At 33.7% G+C, this 21,617-nt stretch overlaps 1 protein-coding gene and 1 long non-coding RNA gene across 2 annotated transcripts; one reads left to right on the forward strand and one right to left on the reverse strand.

Annotated features, from left to right (window-relative positions):
- The first annotated feature begins 454 nt into the window (after positions 1–454).
- Positions 455–6,561, forward strand: LOC147405997 (uncharacterized). The gene is made up of 2 exons (XR_015176246.1): positions 455–1,218; positions 6,336–6,561. It is a non-coding gene; the product is annotated as an uncharacterized LOC147405997 (long non-coding RNA).
- A 7,186-nt stretch (positions 6,562–13,747) lies between these two features.
- On the reverse strand, positions 13,748–19,072 carry LOC147405998 (protein CLAVATA3 INSENSITIVE RECEPTOR KINASE 5-like). Its single transcript, XM_086433913.1, has 11 exons — positions 18,192–19,072; positions 17,974–18,106; positions 17,785–17,856; positions 17,566–17,709; positions 17,365–17,436; positions 17,198–17,257; positions 17,018–17,115; positions 16,431–16,577; positions 15,966–16,307; positions 14,994–15,373; positions 13,748–14,525 (listed from the first exon to the last, which is right to left on the reverse strand). The coding sequence occupies exons 1-11, from the start codon at positions 18,283–18,285 to the stop codon at positions 14,202–14,204; spliced, it is 1,866 nt and encodes a 621-aa protein (XP_086290039.1). The 5' UTR covers positions 18,286–19,072; the 3' UTR covers positions 13,748–14,201.
- Between the last annotated feature and the right edge of the window lie 2,545 nt (positions 19,073–21,617).

Here is a 21,617-nt window from a genome sequence, read left to right on the forward strand (position 1 = left end):
GTATTAAAATACCTTCTATCAAAGAAGGATGCTAAAGCAAGGTTAATCCATTTGATGTCGCTATTGTAAAAGTTTGATCTCGAGATCTAAAACAAAAAAGGTGTAAAGAATGTCGTAGCTGATCATCTATCTAGGATAGTCACTAAGTCATCTGAGGAATTTTTACCCATTTTTGAATCCTTTCTTGATAAGAAACTTATGCAAATCTTTAATTCTTACATTTCGTGGTATGTTAACATTATCAACTACTTAGTAAAAGGTCAATTGCTAATCTCAATTACTAGGCAAGAAAAACTTCGTCTTCTTTCGAAAATCAAGTGGTATTTTTAGGATGAGCCATACTTATTCAAGTACTGTCCTGACCAGTTCATTAAACGTGTGTTCTAATATGTGAGCAAGCCAATATCTTAGAGTTGTCATAATCATGCCTACGGAGGGTATTTCAATGGTAAGAAAACTACTATGAAAATCTTGCAATGCGGTTTCTTCTAGCCTTTCATTTTCTAAGATGCCACGAGTTTAGCAAATCTTGTAATCGATATCAAAAACTAAGAAAATTTTCTAAGAGAAATGAAATGTGTAATGACTTGAAAATCCTAAAATGTATCTCAAGGAAAGAATTTTAGATCCGTGCATTGATTTAAAAGTATAGATTCTTAATTTTTAATATTTGAGGAAAATTAACTTCACCAATAGATTTAGAAGGATCGAGAAACATACTTTAGCTTGTAAGCACGCCAAAATCTGAAGTCGATTGAAAAAGTTATCAAATCCTCGACTTTCGCATTAGATATTTTTTCAATAGGTAAACGACACCTTAGAGACATAATTTGAGGAAATCGATCATACCATTAGATTAGTGTCAAAAAATCACCCAAAATAGAGTATAAATTTATCCAATTCGACATTCGGGAAAAATAATTCCCAAAATGACAAGTATGTCCCAACTTAAGTTATATAAATATCTAAATTCTATTAGAAAAATCAGATTTTTCTTATTCTCCTCTCCAAACAAATCTCAACCCTTTTTCTTTAATATTTGAAACTCAGATCTACGCCAAACGAGAACGATCCGAGCTTAGGCGCAAGAAGGAAAGTTGTTCCTCTCGCCGAGGGTTACGCGTGGACGCAAAGAAATCCGATTTTCGCTGGAAGAAAATTTTGGAGATAGGCCGGAGGCGATTTTTAAGTCCATTCAACCGTTGAAAATAGCTTGAAGTAAGTTGCCTTCCCTTCTACCTTCTAGTTATGCAATAATTTCATAGAAAATCCATATGATTGTTGATAAATCGATCGTTTCATTAAGTTTATACATATTTGAACGATTTGAATCATGTTTGCATGCTTATTTATGATTGATTTTAGTTTATTTAATGTAATATAAGTATTTTATAGGTGGTATAATATTTGGATCGATTTTGATCGAGTTTCGACGAAAAATTAGAAATTCGGAAAAGTATCCGAATGTTGAGTTTGGTTCTAATTTTTTTTTTGTTGCTTCCATATAGTATGTATACCCATTTCCTACCTTTAATTCATTAAAAACAATTAAGTATTACTTTAAGTTCTTTAATAAATAAATAAATAGTTCGTTTTCAATTTCGACTTTGAAAAATTATTTTTCAACACTTAGTTAAAATTTCATAGATTTTCAGCTTTTATGTCTTATAGTTTTATCTTTGTTTTCGAGTCTCTCGACTCAACCAAAACCATCGAATAGAATTGGTTGATGCTTTATGGATTTCGAATTACTTTAAAAGTAAAATTACTTTAATAGATATGTAGGAAATTAGATGATAGATTGATCGATTTAATTGATGGATGGATAGAGAGAACGTATGTTCTCAACTGATTGATGGGACAGTGCCTCCAGTTCTACGTAGTGGCCATGCCACGTAAAACGTGATAGATAGATAGAGGGATGAGATAGTTGATGGATGGAAATGATAGATAACTGTTACTTGATGGCACTACCAGATTTTGTTTGTATTTTCAATTAAAAGAAATGATATATTATATACAAAATAAATTATTTTGTTTACCAGTAAAGATTTGTAGAAAATCCATAAAGAGTGACGCGTTGCTGTGTATCCGAAAGCAGCGAGTCAATCTAAGATAACACTAGATGTCATATGCTCTTCGGTAGTATGGGATACCTTAAAGCATATTACAGCTTATGAAATCCGAGAATTTCTCCTACTTATTTCCTGGGGAACGTTGTGTGTAAAGGCGGTCTCTGTATAGTGTAGAGCTAGGCGGGGTTCACATGCATTGCCTCTTAATAGGCTTCGACGCGAGGGGTTTCCTGGGCTAGTTAGTGATCACTTTTAGTCTGTAGTCGTCAAACGGTCGACCTCACCGTTAGTTGAACTCAGTATTGGGTTCTTGGTCAACGATCAGTCTGAGCCGGATAAATGGTCATCCAACCATGGTATGCTAGACCGGTCACAAAATCAGATTTATAACGATGAGATTCCACATCGGAGGTTAAGTTTGGAATATCGTATTGCCATAGCCGATGCGGTTATATCGGCGTGTTCATTTGCTTTCTTATCGATTACACTGCCGTGTTCTTATTATGTATCTTTTTCTTATTTTGTAATGATTGATAGATGTTTTCATTTAAAAGATACATATGTTACTTTAAATGATTGAAAATGATAGATTGAAAGTTATTATAACTGTTTACTGAGTATGCTTAAACATTTATCGTATGGTACATTATGAAAACTTGCATTATTTAATTGTTCTGATGATTACTCATGCATGTATGACTCGCTGTTAGAACGGCGTTCATCCTGCTGAGTAACATTCCCCTGTTACTCACCCTATCCTTCCCCTTTCAGATTATTCAGCTATTGAAGAGCCATTCTTTAAAGAGTCTTTTGAGGAGGTCCTCGAGGAAGAACAAATTGATGTCTTGCTACCACCGTGTCTTTGAGGATTAGTAGGGAATCCTAGTGGTTTTCGTTTGTAGATAAAAAATATGTTAGTTTAGAAATTTTTGTAATCTGATGAATTATGAGATTTAAGATCTTGACTTATATCAGTGTTTGTCGATTTCTTCCGCTGACTCTAGACTCTCGTATAGATGTTAGTCAAATGTTTATTCCGCTGCGTATATTTTCTTTTCATAAGTATTATTATTTGTGAATGTTCTATCAGGTTGTGTGATTGACTATCTCACATCTCGAGATTCTGACTAATGAATCATAGGGATTCGTGTTAGGATTTCGGGGCGTGACAAAATGTCTCAGAATCTTATCCTGATCATCAGCATTTTTGACGTTTAGAGCATAGATTTTATGGGACCCTTTCCTATTTCCTAGGGTTACTAGTATATCCTTGTTGTCGTTGATTACGTGTCCAAATGGGTCGAAGCTGTAGCGTGTAAAATGAACGATCACAAAATGATGATCAACTTTGTCAAGGAGACCATCTTACCAAGATTTGGCACTCTATGAGCTGTCATAAGTGATGGTGGCTCATATTTCTACAGTAAAATCTTTACATCATTGATGAGAAAATACCTCATAACTTATAGGATTGCAACACTTTATTATCCACAAACATATGGATAAATAGAGAGTTCTAACAGGGAAATCAAGATCATTCTAAAAAAAATAGTCAATTCTTCACGAAAAGACTTGTCTTTGAGATTAAATGATTTGTTGTGGGCATACCGGATCGATTTTAAAACACCAATAGGAATATCTCCCTACTAGTTAGGGCAATGCTTGTCATATCCCCTTTAAAACTTGTGCATTGTGCATATTGTGCGACCAAACACCTTAACTTTGATCTCAATAAAGCCAGTAAAAATCGTAAGTTACAACTTGATGAATTAGAAGATATCAGAAATGATTCTTATGATTGTGCTAAACACTAAAAAAAACATACAAAATTTTATCAGGACAAGCATAGTCTTCGACAAAATTTCGAGCCTGGTCAAGGAGTTTTGTTGTATAATAATAAACTCCATCTTTTTCTAGGAAAACTCAAGTCTCGCTGGACTGGCCCATATATTATCTAAATAGTTTACCACCATGGTAGTGTTGAAGTCCTTAATTTCAAGGACGAATCCACTTTCAAAGTGAATGGCCAGCGCCTCAAACAGTATCTCGAGTGTGTACCACCAGAGGAAGTTCTTCTCCTCAATGAACTAATTTATCAAGATTAATAGAGTTTTTATTTGGCTGAAGAAGTTAAACTTAGTGCTTCTAATAGACAACTTATTCTTTTTGTTTTTGTTTTTAGTAGTTTTGGGTGAATACTGTAGTTTTTCGCTTCAATTAGACTTAGAACTTGACCATTTTCATCATCAAGAATAGTTATTGATTTGGAACCAAAGTGGTAGGTTTTAAAAGAAGAATCATATTTGGTTTCATATGTTTAGGGTTGCACAATACTTAGTAGAAATGAAAGAATCTACCTGTCGATAGGTTTTCCCCTTGCTGGTCCTCTTCAAATAGCTACTGACGAATCGGAATGGTATACCTGATGCACCCAAGCTCTACGTGCTAAGAAGTGAAAAGCTGATCCCTTATCACGTTAAACGATACTCACAGCTACCTTCCCATCAAAAATCTTAGGTCATTAGTTTTTTTGTTTGTTTTTGTTTTAATTTTTTAAGATTTTTTAGCAATTTAGGATTTACTTAATTAGTATTTCTTTCATTTTAGACTTGTTATTTTAGTAATTTAGTATTGTAGATTGTCATAATAGCAATTTGAGAATTTCCCATCAACCTTAAATCAAATAAGAAGCCCTAATCTTTAATTCTCTTCTTCTCTACCGCCATTCTGAAATTCGTCCAAAATCATAACCATCAAGTAGAAATTTTTCAGATCTCCCTCTTCAGCCATTTCTGTGCAAATCAGAGGTAATCAATGTAGTCAGCACCAATTTGTGATCAACTCAGAGTTACTACGTCGTCATCACCATCACTTTCACTACATCGTAGTCAACCTTCACTGTGTCGTAATCCTCTAATCAACAAATAGAGTCAGATTTTTACAGATCGATCGTTTGACCATCCTGATTGTAGTAGTACCCATGGCTTTTTCCAAACGAGCAATTGTTTAGGAGTCTATTTTTGACTATTACTTTCAAGACATCAATGGAACATGGTTTTGCAAGACCATCACCCAAACAAGGGTGGAACAATTTGTTTTACACAGGTTCCGAAATCTATTGTAAAGAATTAGTGAGAGAGTTTTATGTTTTTGTTATTTCAAGCAATCCCGTTATTCCTTCACTCACCATCGAGTTTCGTGGCATCATGTTTGTCATTGGTTTTGAGGATATCAATGCAATCTTAAGTATTACAGAAATCGAGGATGGAACTTGCCATACCCGTTATCCATTTGTGTTTTTCATCACTCAATTGGAACTCAATTCACAACGAATTAGCAAGAGGAGTAAAAAATTATTATCTAAGAGCTTTCGAGCCAATCAATACCTTTGTTGACGATGGGCGGCCTCGAACATCCTAGGGACCCATAAAAATACTTTGCTCTTTACAAAACACATGTACATTATGCATGCGATCCAGACTAGGGATACCAATTTTTGCGTGTCCTGTCTCATCTTAGAAACTTTGATCGATGCCTGTGTCAAGCCCAAGAAGGGGCGCTCACTGGTTTTCCTACACTTGGTCTGTCAGATTCTTAAGAGGCATATGGGAATGCCAATGGCAGTTTTAGCACCCCAAGGTGAAATGATCCAGCTTTTAGAATTCAAGGGTGTACTGTCTGTGCCCGGATTTGTGGTAGCCAGTTCCTGAGCACTTTGAAGAGCACGAAAGCCCTCATGATTATGAACACCTAGGACTAGAGTTTGATGAGGTCAAAGCGAGCGAGACTAGGTCGTCTAGCTCAAATTTTGAGAACACATCCTTCTTGGATGATGTCAAACCATATCCCCTCCAGAAGGTATTTACAAAAAATTTCAAGAGGATTGGTAAGCTGTATAAAAGGTAGAAGACGCTAAAGTAACAATTAGATACAGCTAAACAACGCGAGAGGGTACGAGAGTTTGAGACAACCACTGCTAAAAGCAAAGCTCATAGAGATTACATGTTTCATTAGGAATTTTTTTTAAGTATTGTACTAGAATTGCTATTAGAATTTTCTTTGTTAGTAGTTGTTTTCATGTGTTTCTGTTTATCTAAATGTTGTATTATCCCTGTTTTGTTTCAAGAACAATCTATTGTGGCAATATTTTCAGAAATCTTTTTCTTTTTCGTTGTTATTTGGTCTTGTGCTAGTTTACACAGTGTAGGTGGAAAATACTGGTATGTGTTTATCTGACATAACTTAGGAATATTTACCTAGGTTATGAGCATAATATCTTTCATGGTGCTCCTGACATCATACAACATGATCACGATTAATACGGCAGATACAATCGATATTGTGATAATGGTGAGTGGTGTGTTGTCTCATTTCAGAAGATATTATGTTGGTATCACAAGATTGTAGGATCATTTTCAGGTGCTATCCAACCCGCTTCATTTTCAGATGCATACTAAAATATTAATAACAATATTATGTTTAAGTTTGAGGGTATAGGGTCATATTTCACCCTTAATTTCTTTTATTTTCTATTTCAAAAATCATTAAAATTTGAAAATTTTGAAAAAATATGTTGGTGGCAACTTTGTTGTATTTTGTTCAAGATCTTAGCTTGTATCTTTAAACACTTAATTAAAAATACTAAATCAATCTTCGATTGGAAGCTTTGATCTGGAGTATCCATTCGTATTTCTCTTAGGCAAAAATTAGAGTAAAGTTACCTTTTGTTTATAGTTACTTCTGATAAGATTACCAAGAATCTAAGTTGAATTAAGTAAGTTTTTTTTACTTTCTTTCTACCTATAGTATAAGGAAAATTTGGGTTTAATGGACTTTAACTTCCTTATTCATTTGGTTGACTGATTAGAAGAAAAATAGAACTGGTTGAATATGTCTTGAATAACAACTATTGAATTAGACTGGGTACCTTGAAAATAGCTGCTTGCTTTTCTTAGAAAAAAAATAAAAATGAGTAGAAAAGAAAAAGAAAAAAAAAAGAGCAAGAAAAGAAAAAGATCTCTCGAAATGAAAGAGAAAGAAAGGAATAAAATAATCAAAGTAGAAAAGTTTAGATTTTTAGTATGGTGAAAGCCATCAAATGTAAAAATGTGAATACGTTGAAATAGATAAAATCCGTTAGAGGTATTAAAGTGAATATCCGCACTTCTCACTACCCCAGATTGGATGCTAAGTTTGGAATTAAACCCTAAGTGATCCAATTATTCCAGATTAGTTAAAAGGTTGAAACTTACTCTAGGAAACCGAATTTCTAAAGTTTCTAAGTTATAATCACTATATCTTAAAGGTCAATTTAAGTATAAGTTTTGTCATAGAGAAATGAGAATTGAGACTTTATACCAAGTATTACTTCCAAATGATTAACAAATCTTGAAATAACTTGTGTTTTTAAATATAAGTGTTGATTTTAACTATTATTACTTCAAAAGTTATTTTGAATTTTGTAGGTATATTATTTACAAATCCTCACGAATCAAACTCGTCTACTAGGGATAACCTAGTAGTTTAAGGGCTTACTATATTCGTTAAATGCAGTCAAGATATCTGTGAAAATGCAAATTTATTTTTTAAGGGACTAGAAAAAGATAAGTTTGGGAGTGTGATTAGTGTCTCAAAAGACTGATTTATCTGTACTTTTTGTCAAGCATTTATCTCGATTTCCATCCCTATTTCATTAGATTGGGTAAATAATTGTGTTAAGTCTCAATTTATCATATTATATGTTCTACTATGCTAATTAAGCTTAATTGCACAAAATTAATACATTTATCAGAAGACTGATTACGTGTGTTTATCGTATAAGTCAAATATCAAATCATCAAGATGGACCACCAAATCAATTAATTAAGTGTGCATTACAATTTAGAGGACCAATCAAGCAATCATGCAAAATTAGAGATCCACGTGTCTCTAGATCAATGTGACGCAGTGAACATCTAATGTAACACAGTGAATCTCGAATAGAGCATCCTAAAATTTCTCTAGTGTACTCCTCACATGATAGCATACGCAAGAGTAATGGCAGCTATTTTGGGTCCTTCTAGAGCATTTAATGTCTATAAATATATCATTTTTTCAATTACGAAATGATTTTTGGCTCTTGGTCCATTATCTCTTCTTCCCTCTAATATCATTGGAATTTTCTTTGTTATTTTCTATTTTTAGATAGGATTCATTTCTGTAATTTTTCAAAGAAGAAGATAGTGTACATTGGTTACTATATGAATACAAGTATTGGTTTCACGAGTTCTCTTTGTATCCTTGTAATGACCATAACCTAACTCTCTCCATTAGTGAGAAGAAGAATCTTAGGAGCAAGCTTTTAATTCTGTGTTTATGTTCTTTATCCTTTCATGTTCTTTATGATTATTGGGTTTTCTTTAACGTTTTATCTAACTCTAATAGATAAAAGCTTTAGATGAATCTTTACACCTCTTATATTTAACTTAGATGTTTTATACTTAGATAAGATCTAGATAAAACATACATAATATAGATAATTGGTAGTAGGGACTTCACATATTAGTGAGTGAAAGAGTCCTAATTATTTTCTAATCCAAGGAATTCACACCAAGCACTTGGAGTTGAGTACAAAGAAGGATAAAACTTAGATGTGATTTTATTTGTTAATCCTAGGTTACTCTAATCACTAATGGCTTTCTTCACTTTTTGCTTAGTATAATTTATATCTTTATTGCTTTATTTTTCAATAACATTTACTTTTCGTTTTATTTCACAAAATACAAAAATAGATTTTAAAATGGTAACTTAGATTAACTTCATGTTTCTTACTTTGGTGACAACCACCATTTCTCTTTGGTTCGATCCCCTTACTTACCTTTCAAGTTAATGAGAGTATAAACATATAATTTCTGATAAAATGACGATGATATCAACCCACCCCTTGGTGACAGTTTAGGGACCTTTTACTAAGTAAGATCTATGAAATCCCTAAACAGGTTGTCAATCAGAGCTTCCAAAAGAAAATTATGGCCAAAATGGTCAAGACTTTTAGTAATTTTCACGACTCCACCAGGGTAACATCATAGCACCGTCAGCAGCAAGTATATAATGGTCATAAATTCAATCGTTGAGCTTCGAAAACCCTCCAAATCCCTTTAAAACTCAATCTTGAATTCATTTATGGGTTGGATTGATTCCTAGAGAATTTGTGTTCTCCCATCTCTTATCTAGAGAGTATTCTCTACACATTTGAAGGTCCAAACCTTAGTTAAAACCCCATTCAACCTACATCTTTCCTTTGATTTGATCCCTTCTTCACATTCCCTCGAACCTTGCACACATTGACACATCTATTGCAGCAAGAAACTGGTGTTGAAGGAATGAGTAAAACATGAAAAATTGAAAATTTTGAAGACATGATTAGAACATCGGATCATCGAAAAACTCTATTGAATTCAAAGACTCAAAGACCTCAAAACTTGATTGGCAAATCTCTTGTTTTAAGTAAGTCCTTGTTATTTTATTTTTAATTTTTTAAAAACATATGTAAGTGGTTACTTGGTTCATCCCTAAAAAATCAAGCTCTTATTAGAATTGAGGATTCTTGACAAGAGTAGAGGTTTGTGAGTTCCTGAAGAACAGAACTCACAATTTCGAGATGATGCGTTTTCTCAATCTTAAGGTTTTAGAATTTAGTTTAAGTATAAAAATTCTATGTAAAGTGTTCGAGGTAAACCATAAACCTCTTTGATAGTGAATACCAAGTTCCGAGATAGGAACATTGAGAGTGGATGTAAGCACGTTACCGAATCACTATAAAATGTTTGTCTCATGTTTGTGAAAATGCCTCTATTAAGTTACACTTAGATTAATGTATGCTATGAATGAATATTATGATATGTATGACATGTCATAAATGTTTAGATTCTACATGAACAACTATTGCATTGCAAACTAAAGACTTGCCATGAGAATGGTTATAGACACATTGTTGAATCATTTTAAGTCTTATATCTCGTGCATATTTTATGATTCTGTAACTTACACTTAAATACTTTGAATATCATAAGATGCCATGAATGCTGAATAAGTAAATCGTATATGAATGTGTCATTGAATGACATGGTTAAAGGAATATTTTTATTTCAAATGTATGTTCGTTAAATGCAAATTAGAGACATGAATGCAAAATCGAGATTACATGAATGTCTTAAAACACATAGTCAAATTATCAATCTAAGTTAAAATTGGATAATCGAAAGAAATTTTAATTTATCTTATTCACCCCCCTCTAAGACTAGACAAGGTATGAAGCCCGAAATTTTTAGAATTGAATCCGACTATTGAGGTCAATTTATTCATTCATTTGTATTCAAACAAAAACCTTGGTTCGTGACGTAATCAAGTCCAACTACTCTTGGTCGGACACATTCAAAATTTAAGCCTTAGTTTAGTTTTTAAGAGTTGATCCCAATTGTTAGGGGTCAGATTTTTTTACTTGGTTCAGTTTGAGAAACAAACTCGACTGTTGGGAGTCGAATCTCTTGGATTAAAAGCTTTGGTTAATGGGAGAACAAGCTCGATTGTTACGGGTTGATAAGACAACATTTTATTACTACAAAAAAGGAGTTTATGGATAATAAAATAAATGACCAAAAACAGGGGAAATGAAAGAGGTATTTATAGGGGAAAATACCTCGAGGTATGCAACGAGATTAATGATTAAAATAATATTGAAGATCGAGGCAATTATAGCCATCTCTCTTTCAAGGTGAAACGGTTGGATGATGTGTGGCATGAACAGTAACTGAACGAATCTCGAACCTTGGAATGAGATTGTAAAGAGTACGTGGTCTAGCCACAAAAAGACACGTGTCACATTATACCGTTCATCTATTCACAGGCTCTTGAACTAGTTCAAACCTCTAAAAGAGGGTATTGTGGAGGATATTTTTTTAAATGGTGGTATATGTTACCTAGGGATTCAGGTTAGCCAGAGAGATCTGAGCGAACTCATTTGTGGGTATGATCAGTGGTTTGGTAGTAAACCAACCATGAAGTTGGATCTCAGTTAGTCGAGGTGATATTGGATCAATGATGCGTTGTAGAGCCGTTTAGTCAGCGAAAATCCCTCAAAATCAAGGATTATGTCAACAGTGATTAGAATATTGGTGATGCAAAATCTTAAAGAAGAATAAATGAATGGAGATAAGAACTTGATTAGGTGCATTCCTAATCAAGATCCACTTACAAAATTAAATAAGGGCAAAATTGATTAATAGGATTCTAAGATTTCACCTTTATAAATATATGGGCAAAGACATTAAAAAATATATGTTTTTTGACCACCTACACTTTTACTCTACCTCTTTTTGTACTTAATCTAATTTTGACTACGGGAAGGATTTTTTGCATGTACACCTAGGAGTACTAGAGGTAGTGACCACAAGGTGTCGTCACAAATCTTAAAATAGTGTAAATTTTTGCATTTACAAGTTTAACGGTGATAATTTGGTAAAAATGACTTTCGTTTTTGGTAGTACACTGTGAGACACTATTAAAAGATGTCTTCTTCTGTGGCAATACCTCATGGTCTTCTCTATGGATGTGGCGTTAAGTGTATTGTCAGTACAAGTAATGACCAGTACGGACTATTGGTGATAGCTTCAAGTTTAAGCCTTATTAGTGCAGAGGTACCTTGATCCCTTGGGAAAGTACTTGGCTAGTAAGGACACGAGGTAGTGACGACCGGGCTGTGGGTTCTCATGATGGGGCCTCAAACAAATGGACTGAGATCATCAGCTGGCATTGACAAAATCTCAAGGTGGGACATGGGTGACTAATTGAAGGTGAAAAAAATTTACCCCCGGCAGTAATGTTGATGGTGAAAAAAATAGAATCAATGCAACTACAAATATTCTTTCGTGGTGAAAATAAGTGCTACATATTTTTTTAACTTTTAGCCTCACTAGGAATAGAATTTCAAGCTCAAGAGAGACAAATATAAATTCTTTTAAGTTACATTGGCATTTTATTCGAAACTAGGTGGCCTCCTTACTAACCCTGTTGCATTTTGGAAAATTTTGGTGGGGTTGGGGCATGTAAGTAACCGTAAGGACTGATCTCATCCCAAAGGAGAGTTGGATAACCTGCGCCAACCCAAAAAAAAGTAGTGTTTTATAACTTACGTGATCAATAATTAACGAGTGTAGATAACGATCAAGAACCAACTTTGCACAAGTTGTTCATGTTGTGAGAGGTATCATTTATTACACAGATTAATGTGAGAACTATCTTGGTTATGTCTCTTAATGAGGAGCGATTTAGGAAAATGCTCCCGATCCAACCCAATCTGAAAACTCTTTCTGACTGAAAGATATGGCTTTCAACTGTTTTGTGTGTAGTGGCTATTGACCTTATAATCTCCTTAAGAATATGGTAATTTGATATTAAAATTTTGGGATTGGTGGATTTGGGTGTATGGAAATGAAGGGAGAGTGATTGTTGGCACAAGAATAGATAATGAGTTTTGTTTTATAGAATCAAAAGGTTGAAGAAGATGGAGAATTGAGACTTGGGACCAAGTAAGGAAATTGGCTTTATGAGAGTCCAATGATGACTTCTTTTCCAGTAGATGTGATCCAAGAACCTCGTGTTTAATGGTGAGATTAGGGAAGCACGTTTTAAAACTCTTCTGAGACTGAAATGTATCGCTTGAGTCGTCTCAGTGTTGCCTAACAATGAGACGAACAGACAAAGTATTAGGATTTGGCGGTATCTCACAAGACGAACGATACGTATCAAACGAAATATCAAAAATCTCATCCGAGATTTCCGAGCCAAATGTGATCTCCTTCGTTTTCATCTCCAAACCCTATCCTTTCATTCCCAAATCAATTTTTTTCTCCCCTTCTCAACAAAGTGAACTAGCAAACAAAGGGGTTTGATAAGAAAACTTCATCTTCCTCCTCTAAATCAAGACGAAATTGTGAAGGGTTTACTTCATTTTCCTCTTCCAAATCAAGTAGTCTCTCTCTTTCTCTCATCCATAGAAGTTATTATTACATCTTTTATATCTGTTGTTGTCAAGGAAATTAGATTTTTTAAATGATTCGTATAACATCTTTTTGACATGTTGTCATAACGTCTTTCAAGGTCTCTTATTGATATCATCATGGACCGTTTTATTTATGCTTGATGCACTCACTTTCTTTTATGCATCCCACTCCAAAATGTGTTTTAGATGGGTACATTGAGCACAAACGGTGGGTGCAAATAGTCTAGCCCTATAATCAATTGTTAAAAATCTTTTTATGGTCAACGAAGTGGAGATGATTACCACGATTAAGATCAAGGAGGGTTTCATCTTCAATCTTGAATTTCTGCTTCATGAAGGCACAAGGGGGTGTCACACTCACATGAGTCATGAGTCATAGTAACAAAACATAAGAATGTTCCAAAATATAGTAGCTCTGGGCAATTTATTATAGTCAATCTCAATGATTGTAACAAGTCTAGACAATTGGTTCAAAAGGTTGATCCCAATGATTTGAATTGTCGATCTAAAAAATTTGAATTATGGATCTCAATCTCACAAAATGAAAGGGTTGGACTATTAAAATTAGTGGGCATTTAGAAAGAAATCCTTCTCTCAAGGTTCTTTTTCCTAAAGAAAAATACAAGAGGGTCCAGGAGAAACTAAAATTAGATTATGTACATTCCAAATTCCCATCCCAACCTTTGGTGCAATATTAGTATACAACAAACTTCGTTAAAACAGAACACAAAACACAAATGAAGGTGCCATCCCTCAAAAGTTGCTAAAGTCAATATTACTATACAACAAACAACTTTGGTATAATAATAAATAAATTCAAAAGGAAAAAAAAAAAGAAAATTGAGGTGCCAACTTTTGCTTAAGTTTGGTAAAATCTTTGAGGGTTGATTGCATGACCTAGATTCAAAACTCACCTGCACCCACTAATTGCTAACCACTAACTCGCTTGCTTATAAAAGTAATAATTATCAAAAAAAAAAAAAAAAAAAAAAACAAATGAGGTCACTGCTTTAAGCATGCATTTCTTCATTTTCATTTTCTATCAATTTTTTTTTTTTTTTTGGGGGGGAGGTGGGGGGCAAGTGAATTCACCTTGGTCCTGATAGCTCCATTGCTTGGACTAATAATGAAGAGTCGTCGGTGAGATCGGAGTATCGCTCTGATGAGGAAAACTCGTGGGCAGATCTGCACTTGGTTGCTTCTTCTTTCTGAGAAGCTTCCCATCTCTCAGCAAGACCATCACCTTCGAGCATTCGAACCACTTCCGACATTTTTGGTCTGTGTCCTGGAAGGTATTGAGTGCACAGCAAAGCTACTTGAACCATTTCCTCTAGCTCAATCCGATCATAATTGTTTTTAAGGTCTTTATCAACAAGCATGTCGAGCTTCTTTTCTTGGTGAATCTTCTTCACCTGTATTAAACCATGTTATAAATAATGATCAACCTTCACAGAAAAATAGATGTTATGAACAATTAAGAAACTATACTGATTCGATCAAAATTAACATGAAATTTAGCAGTTAAAAATAAGGCAATTTACCAAAATGTGCACCGAAAATTTAAAAATTACCAAAACGGTGAAATTTAAAATGAACAATAACTTTTGTAATTTTCGTATCAAAAATACCCTTTTAACTTTGTTTTATTAAACAGTATAGATATCCCCTGTTTGCATTTGCATTTGTGTGTGTGTGTGCGCGTGTGCGTGTGCGTGTTTCTTTAGTAGACTTTGTCAACCTTTAAGGCCTTTTTAATTTCTTTCTTCTTTATTGGGATCTTCTTATATTTATCAATTAAAGAAAAAAATATTGATAAATGTGGATGTATAACTGTAAGGTTGCATGCCTGCATATGGAGCAACTAATATTTATATACGTACCCAATCAAGCATGGCTCCTTTTTGGTTTGCCGCTTTGCCAAATTCTAAAGCTCTCAGCCCTGTGATCAATTCTAGTAGAAGGATCCCAAATCCAAAGACATCAGTCTTCTCAGAGGACTGTCCCGTTGAGAGATATTCGGGAGCTATGTGTCCTACGGTGCCCCGAACAGCTGTTGTCACATGTGAATCCTGGTGATCCAAAAGCTTCGCCAATCCAAAATCTCCTACCACAGCCTCACAATAGTCATCAAGCAATATATTGGCAGCCTTCACATCCCTGTGAATTATCTTGGGGTCACACTGCTCATGAAGGTACAATAAACCCCGCGCCGCACCCAAGGCAATTCTTTTCCTAGTACTCCAATCCAAGGCTGGCTTTCCTATAAGAATTTTTTTTTTTTTTTTTTAAAAGAGACAAATTTATCAAAATGGTATATGAAAATTGAAAATTTATCAAAACGGTACACTATTCAATTTAATTCCTAACAAGGTAAATTACCGTTTTCAAAAAAAGATTTTTTTTAAACCAAAATGGTAAAATTTCAAATGAACAGTATTTTATTTCAAAAATGCCCTTTTACCCTTTTACAAAACAGTATACATATCCACAGTTTAAGTAAACAGATAGAAATATAATTGTTTTAGTACAATGATGTTTCCCTTCAATATTTAATTTATTTCATTATTTTGTACTAAAACAGTTATATTTCTATATGGCTAGTCAAACAAGGGACATTTATACTGTTTTATTAAAAAAAACAAATGGGGATGTGTATTTTGTGGTATCAAAACAATGTTCATTTCAAATTTTACTGTTTTGGCAAAATAACTTATAACAGCAATTTATCATTTTCGGAATTGAAATGAATAGTGCACCGTTTTGGTAAATTAACAACAATAAAATAAAAAAACAACGAATTAAATGATATGTTCAGATAAATGGAATTGCTTGACATAAAAAAGTTTGTTTACCTTTGAGTCGGGAAGCAACGCTCCCATTGGACATATAGGGGTAAACAAGAAGCCTTTCTGTGCCCATCATACAAAACCCACAAAGCCTAAGGAGGTTTCGATGCACCGCTAGGCTTATCATCTCAACTTCAGTCTGAAACTGGATCTCACCTCCAATGGCATTTCCGTCTTTAAGCCTCTTTACGGCCACAACAGTACCGTCTTGTAAGTACCCTTTATATACATTTCCAAAACCACCTTTTCCAACCAACTTTTTGCTGCTGAAGTTATCTGTCGCAACTTGAAGCTCCCTGAATTGAAACCTCTTCAAGTTTCCCAGGCTAACTTGCTCATGATGTTTGTCTGAAAATTTGAAGAGATTATTACAAATGTTTGTAAGATGGATTGGTTAACAATTCAAGGATAGTGTTTCTTATAATATTCTTTTTCATGGTAATTTTGCAGAGTTTATTTTGTTTTGCTAACCATAAACATCGAAGAACATCGGTTGGTTGTTTATTTGCCTCCACCAGAGAAGGAGCCCAAATCCGAGAATGAGTAGACAGATGCACCCGAGGCTCGATCCAAAAGCAAGGGCCAATTTGTGACTTCTCGGTCTTCCCAAGTGTTGAGCTTCATAGGCATAGAGAAGTAGATGAAGTCAGGAGATCAACATGCAAGGATGAAAAAACTGTGTTTTAATACATATTGATAACATTCATTAAAACACAAGTAATAAATTTTTTTAATTTGTGTAGGAAAATTAAGGAAGAATGAGTTAAATTTAAATTAAAGGAAATTGAAGAAAAGTGATAATTTAAGTATCAACCAAGAAATAATGAAAAAATAAGAAATTTTAAAAGAAAATATGACTCAATTCTAGAGCAGAGATCATAAACAATTGACTTGGGTTATCTTAATTTAGTGAAGGATTTGAATCTAAAGTTACATCTATGATTGAACCTGTGCTTGTAGTAAAGGGCGACGATACTCAAATTTTAATACAAAAAATATAATGAAAATAATTAATTAAATCTTCAGAGAGAAGGTTTCAAAATTACAAAATTCCGTACTTTGTGAACTAGTCAAGTTGAAGGAATGTGGCATGGCCGTTGTTCCAAAGCACTCCTCCTCCGATCCCGTTGCACAGATCAGAGGGTTTCCTACAATGCTAAATCACAAAAAAAAAAAAAAAATTCAATACCCCATGATCCTTGATAAAGAAAAAGAAATATAATAGAAACCCAAAGTACCTGAATGTTTTGGTAGGAAGCTTTGTTATAGGGCCACTCAAATTGTTGTATGATAAGTCTCTGAACATTATGAAGCAAACCCACATTAATCTTCTAAAGATATGAAACTCCATTAGAGAAAAATAAAATAATCTGACCTATTACACCAGAAAGGTTTAGAGAATTACAGAAAAGCAAGCTCGGACAAGTTAGCCAAAGACAGAGGTATTGTTCCAGAGAGACTGTTATTGTTAAGCCTCCTAATCCCAATTGAAAAACTCATAATCAGATTCAGAACAATATATGGGTTTACTTCTTCAAATTAAGACCAAAAACATTAAAATTTCATGAAATAAATCATGTTAAATTTCCTCAATTTTCTTACTTACAGGTATTGGAGGCTTTTGAGGTGGCCTAGAGAAATGGGAACTTCACCAGTGAAGAAATTATTGGAAAGATCAAGAGTGTGAAGGTTTGAGAGCCTCCCTATCTCTTGTGGTATTGGCCCTGATATGTTGTTGTTCTGTAGGAGACTGCAAGAATTCTAAACATTAATACCATTAACAAAGAAAAATAATGATAATAAATTTGTTATAGATAATTCTTACACATTCTGGAGATTTGTCAAGTTTCCTATACTTGGAGAAAGTGAACCAGATAAGTTCTGGCTTGGACTTCCTCTGCAACACCATCATTGAAACAAAAGCTCTTTTAAATTTTCTAGTATATTAATAGTTCAAAAATTAAAAATTTAAGAGAAATTAATCTCTTTTGAACTTTTTTGCACTAGAACTTACAGTACAATAACAAGACCGTCAGGAGAACAAGTGACCATGGCCCAACTACATGGATCAACAGCATTTTCATCCCAATTATCAAGTACACCATGAGGATCCACCAAAGAATATTTAATACCCATCAAAGCTTGCACTGAAATTATAAAACCCAGATTAAAAAATTGGGATTAATGAAGGCAGAATTGCAGAAAATGTGAAAAAAACAAAAATCAAATTACCTTCAAAGTTAACACCTTTGGGAGAAAGCAAAGCACTAGTAGAAGTCCAAAACAAAAACAAAACCACAAAAAGAGGGAAAATTTTACTTTCCATAGCTTCCACTGAATTATAGGTTCAAAAACCAGAGATACCCAGATGCCAAAACCAGCTTCTGATGATATGAAGATATAGTAGGACTGGTTTGATGGACTCAAACAATCACTCCTAATATGGACTTCTTTTATTTTAGCTAAGATTACATCTGACCCAAATAACTAGAGCTCTTCATGCTTCTAATAGCTTCTGTCAGACTCTAAGAACGAAAAAAAAAAAAAAACAGACAGGTTTGGTTGTAAAAGAGAATTACTAACATGCCTTCCAATGGTTCATCAGAGTAAAAGTAAAGAAAATATATAAACAAATAATTTTATTTTTTTTTAAAAAGCCTAAACAAATCTTGTTAATTTCAAAAGGAATGAGAGAATAAAAATTCCTTGTAGTGTGCAATCATACATTTGCCTTGAAAGGAGTGTTAGTGTGAGATTTTTCTATTCTCTTCTATCCTACACCAAAGAAATTAAAATAGAAAGCTAAGTGAGTGAATAAAATTAATATATTTAAATCAAAATTCTTTTGCAGGTCAGTCTGTCAGGCACCCATTGGCATAGAGAGCAGTGAATTTTATTTGATTGATTGTTCAAAGTTAAAAAAATAAACATAAAGAAGAATTGGCAGAGATAAAGAGAGGAAAAGTGGGTGAGAAAAGGAAAGGTGTGTGGGATTGCTTTGAACTGCTTCCTAGTGGGAATCCAACATTCCCTGAGCTCAGTCATCCATTAAAGTCACAAAGATCAAATTTTTTAGAAATTTAAAATGGTGGGAATCTCGAGGTTTTGGGTTTAGGTTTAGGTGATGTAATGAACTCATTGTTTATGTTTTTTCCTTTGTACATGGGGTTGGGTTTGCCTAATTGATTCCACTGGCTCTACTAGGGTGCAATGTTGTTGGATGCTTACATATCCAACAACCAATAAAACAATAACGTGTAGGAAGAGGTGGAGGTTTTTTTAAAATTAAGTTTTCTCTATTCCTAATTGCAGGTAATGACTTATTTTTTAAGAATGGTGATGGATAAAATAGTAATAGATATGTGGGTTTTCAAATCTTCATTGATGCCAGAAATTGCTTACAAAACCACTGAGTTATGAAATAAACTAAATCTTGAAAAGAAACATGACTATACTAAAACAATTATATATATTTTTAAAGTCGTGATGATATGACGCCCCGCCTAACGCACACCCCCATCAAGGAACCATAGATCAATTGTCTCGAGATACACAAAAATGAATTTATGATTATGTGTATCTCGAGGCAACTGATCTTCGGTTCTGTAATGGGGGTGTGTGTCAGAAGAGGGGGGGGGGGGGCGTAAAAAAATCATTACACATTTTTTTTTGTTTACTTAAATAGAGATATGTATAGTGTCTTATAAAAGAGTAGTACTGGGGTGATATACATGATTTTCTACAATTCTGACGTGGAGATGCGTACAAAACTATAGATGATTTTTACTCATATCATGAGGAAACACATTTACGATTATGTAGGCACCTTCACATCAGAATTGTGAGAATCGCATTAAATCCTATGTCACCCCAACATTAGTGTTCATAAAAAGATGCTAAAATGGCATTTTTGATAATTTGCTCTAATATATATGGTGAAAATGGAATGAACACACTTTCCATAACAACGAGAGAGTTTGAATAAAAGAACATGATTTGTTTAGCTGTGCTCAAATCCCTGGATTAGGACTTTGATGATAATGAAGAAGATTGTTTAATCAACATTTTACTATTTATTTGTTATATTAGTTATTCATGAATTTATGATGGTCGATCTCCATTGCTCATGAAACCTCAAGTCGGATGTTCTATGGTCACAAGCAATATAATTGCTCCAAACATAATCTTTCTAATATCTTTTAATTTATTTTTATTTTTTGATTCTTAGCTATAAGGACCATATGTTTTGATATATATCTTTCTACATGTACAAGTATTCGATATTTATTCGGATGGCATTAACTTTTGGCCAACACTTGGACCTTTACACAAATAATTAGTTTGATCGATGATTTATAAGTCATTATATTTGAGAAAGAAACACAATTGATTTTAGCCACTAGATTTAGATTCTTTCAGATTTTTAGATTGATGATTAAGAATCACCAATGATATTCAAAGCCTTATCCGAAAGACTTTTAGGAAAATCAGTCCTAACTGCTATAGTCACATGTGCTGTTATTGAGATGTTTGAGAATCACCAATCAAACAAACTTTTGGTATCAATCAAGCTACTTGTAGGTCCATCAAAATATGGGTAAAAGTTCATGAATGAGTGAGTGAGTGGACCAAAAAGGTGTGCCATACGTCCTATAATATAAACATACACCTTAGCATGCTCAAAGGTTCTGTACAGTCAGAGACAGCCCTTCAAATAAACAAATCAAAATATGTTACTTTTAAAAGCTAAAGCTGCAATTCTTAAATTATAAGGAACAATTTGCTCCACTAACCAACGAATGTTTTGGCCCACTTTTTGAAGGACCCACAAATCTAAAAATGGATTGAAGATTTGATAGATGTAGATTGGTAATTATTGAGGTTCAATTCGATTAATTCACGGATATGATTCCTAAAAATAAAATTGAATTACAAAAGAAAAAAAAAATTATGTTTTTGAGTTTCTTATCAAAATCATTGTATAAGAGGTAAAATCTATACACGTCTCCCAAGGGGGCAGCGCATAAGTGGGGATCGTGCTCTCCAATTTGACAGATGCCACGGGAGGAGTAAAGGCTAAGTTTGGTAACACTTCTTAAGTCTGAAAATTACAAATCAGATTTTAGAAGTTTCATCTAGTGTTATTCATCTGTTCAAAACTTTTAAATTTCAGTTCTAAAGTCTAAAATCTGAAACAAAATAAATGAAAGTAAAATTTTTGAAGTCTGAATATTAAAGGTGAACTACCTCCATTTAGACTTAATAAGCGTCACCAAACACACACTAAAAAGAGGGATACATGATAATATGGATTAGTTTAAGCACCGGACAAATTATAGATAGGAACTCATATCATCTTCAAGGGATATTAGAAAGAGATAAAAGAAAGATCCTTAGGGATCATAGAGAGAGAGAGAATCTTGGAGGTCTTAGAAAGAAATGTGGTATCTAAATAAAGTAAAGAGGAGGGAGACCCCAATAAATAGAGGAAGAGTGAAGTTTTATCATATTATATGATTACATAATAAATTATTAATTAATTCTTCAATTAATTAATATAATCGCCACTAATTCCTTAATCAGAGAGTTTTATGAATTTTTGGAAACTTAGGATGTTTAGGCCAATGAAGGTAAGTTGGGAGTGGAGAAGCTATCCAA

The sequence above is a fragment of the Akebia trifoliata genome, chromosome 3, assembly GCF_017979445.1.
Source record: "Akebia trifoliata isolate Shusen 1 chromosome 3, ASM1797944v1, whole genome shotgun sequence".
Lineage (NCBI taxonomy): Eukaryota > Viridiplantae > Streptophyta > Magnoliopsida > Ranunculales > Lardizabalaceae > Akebia > Akebia trifoliata.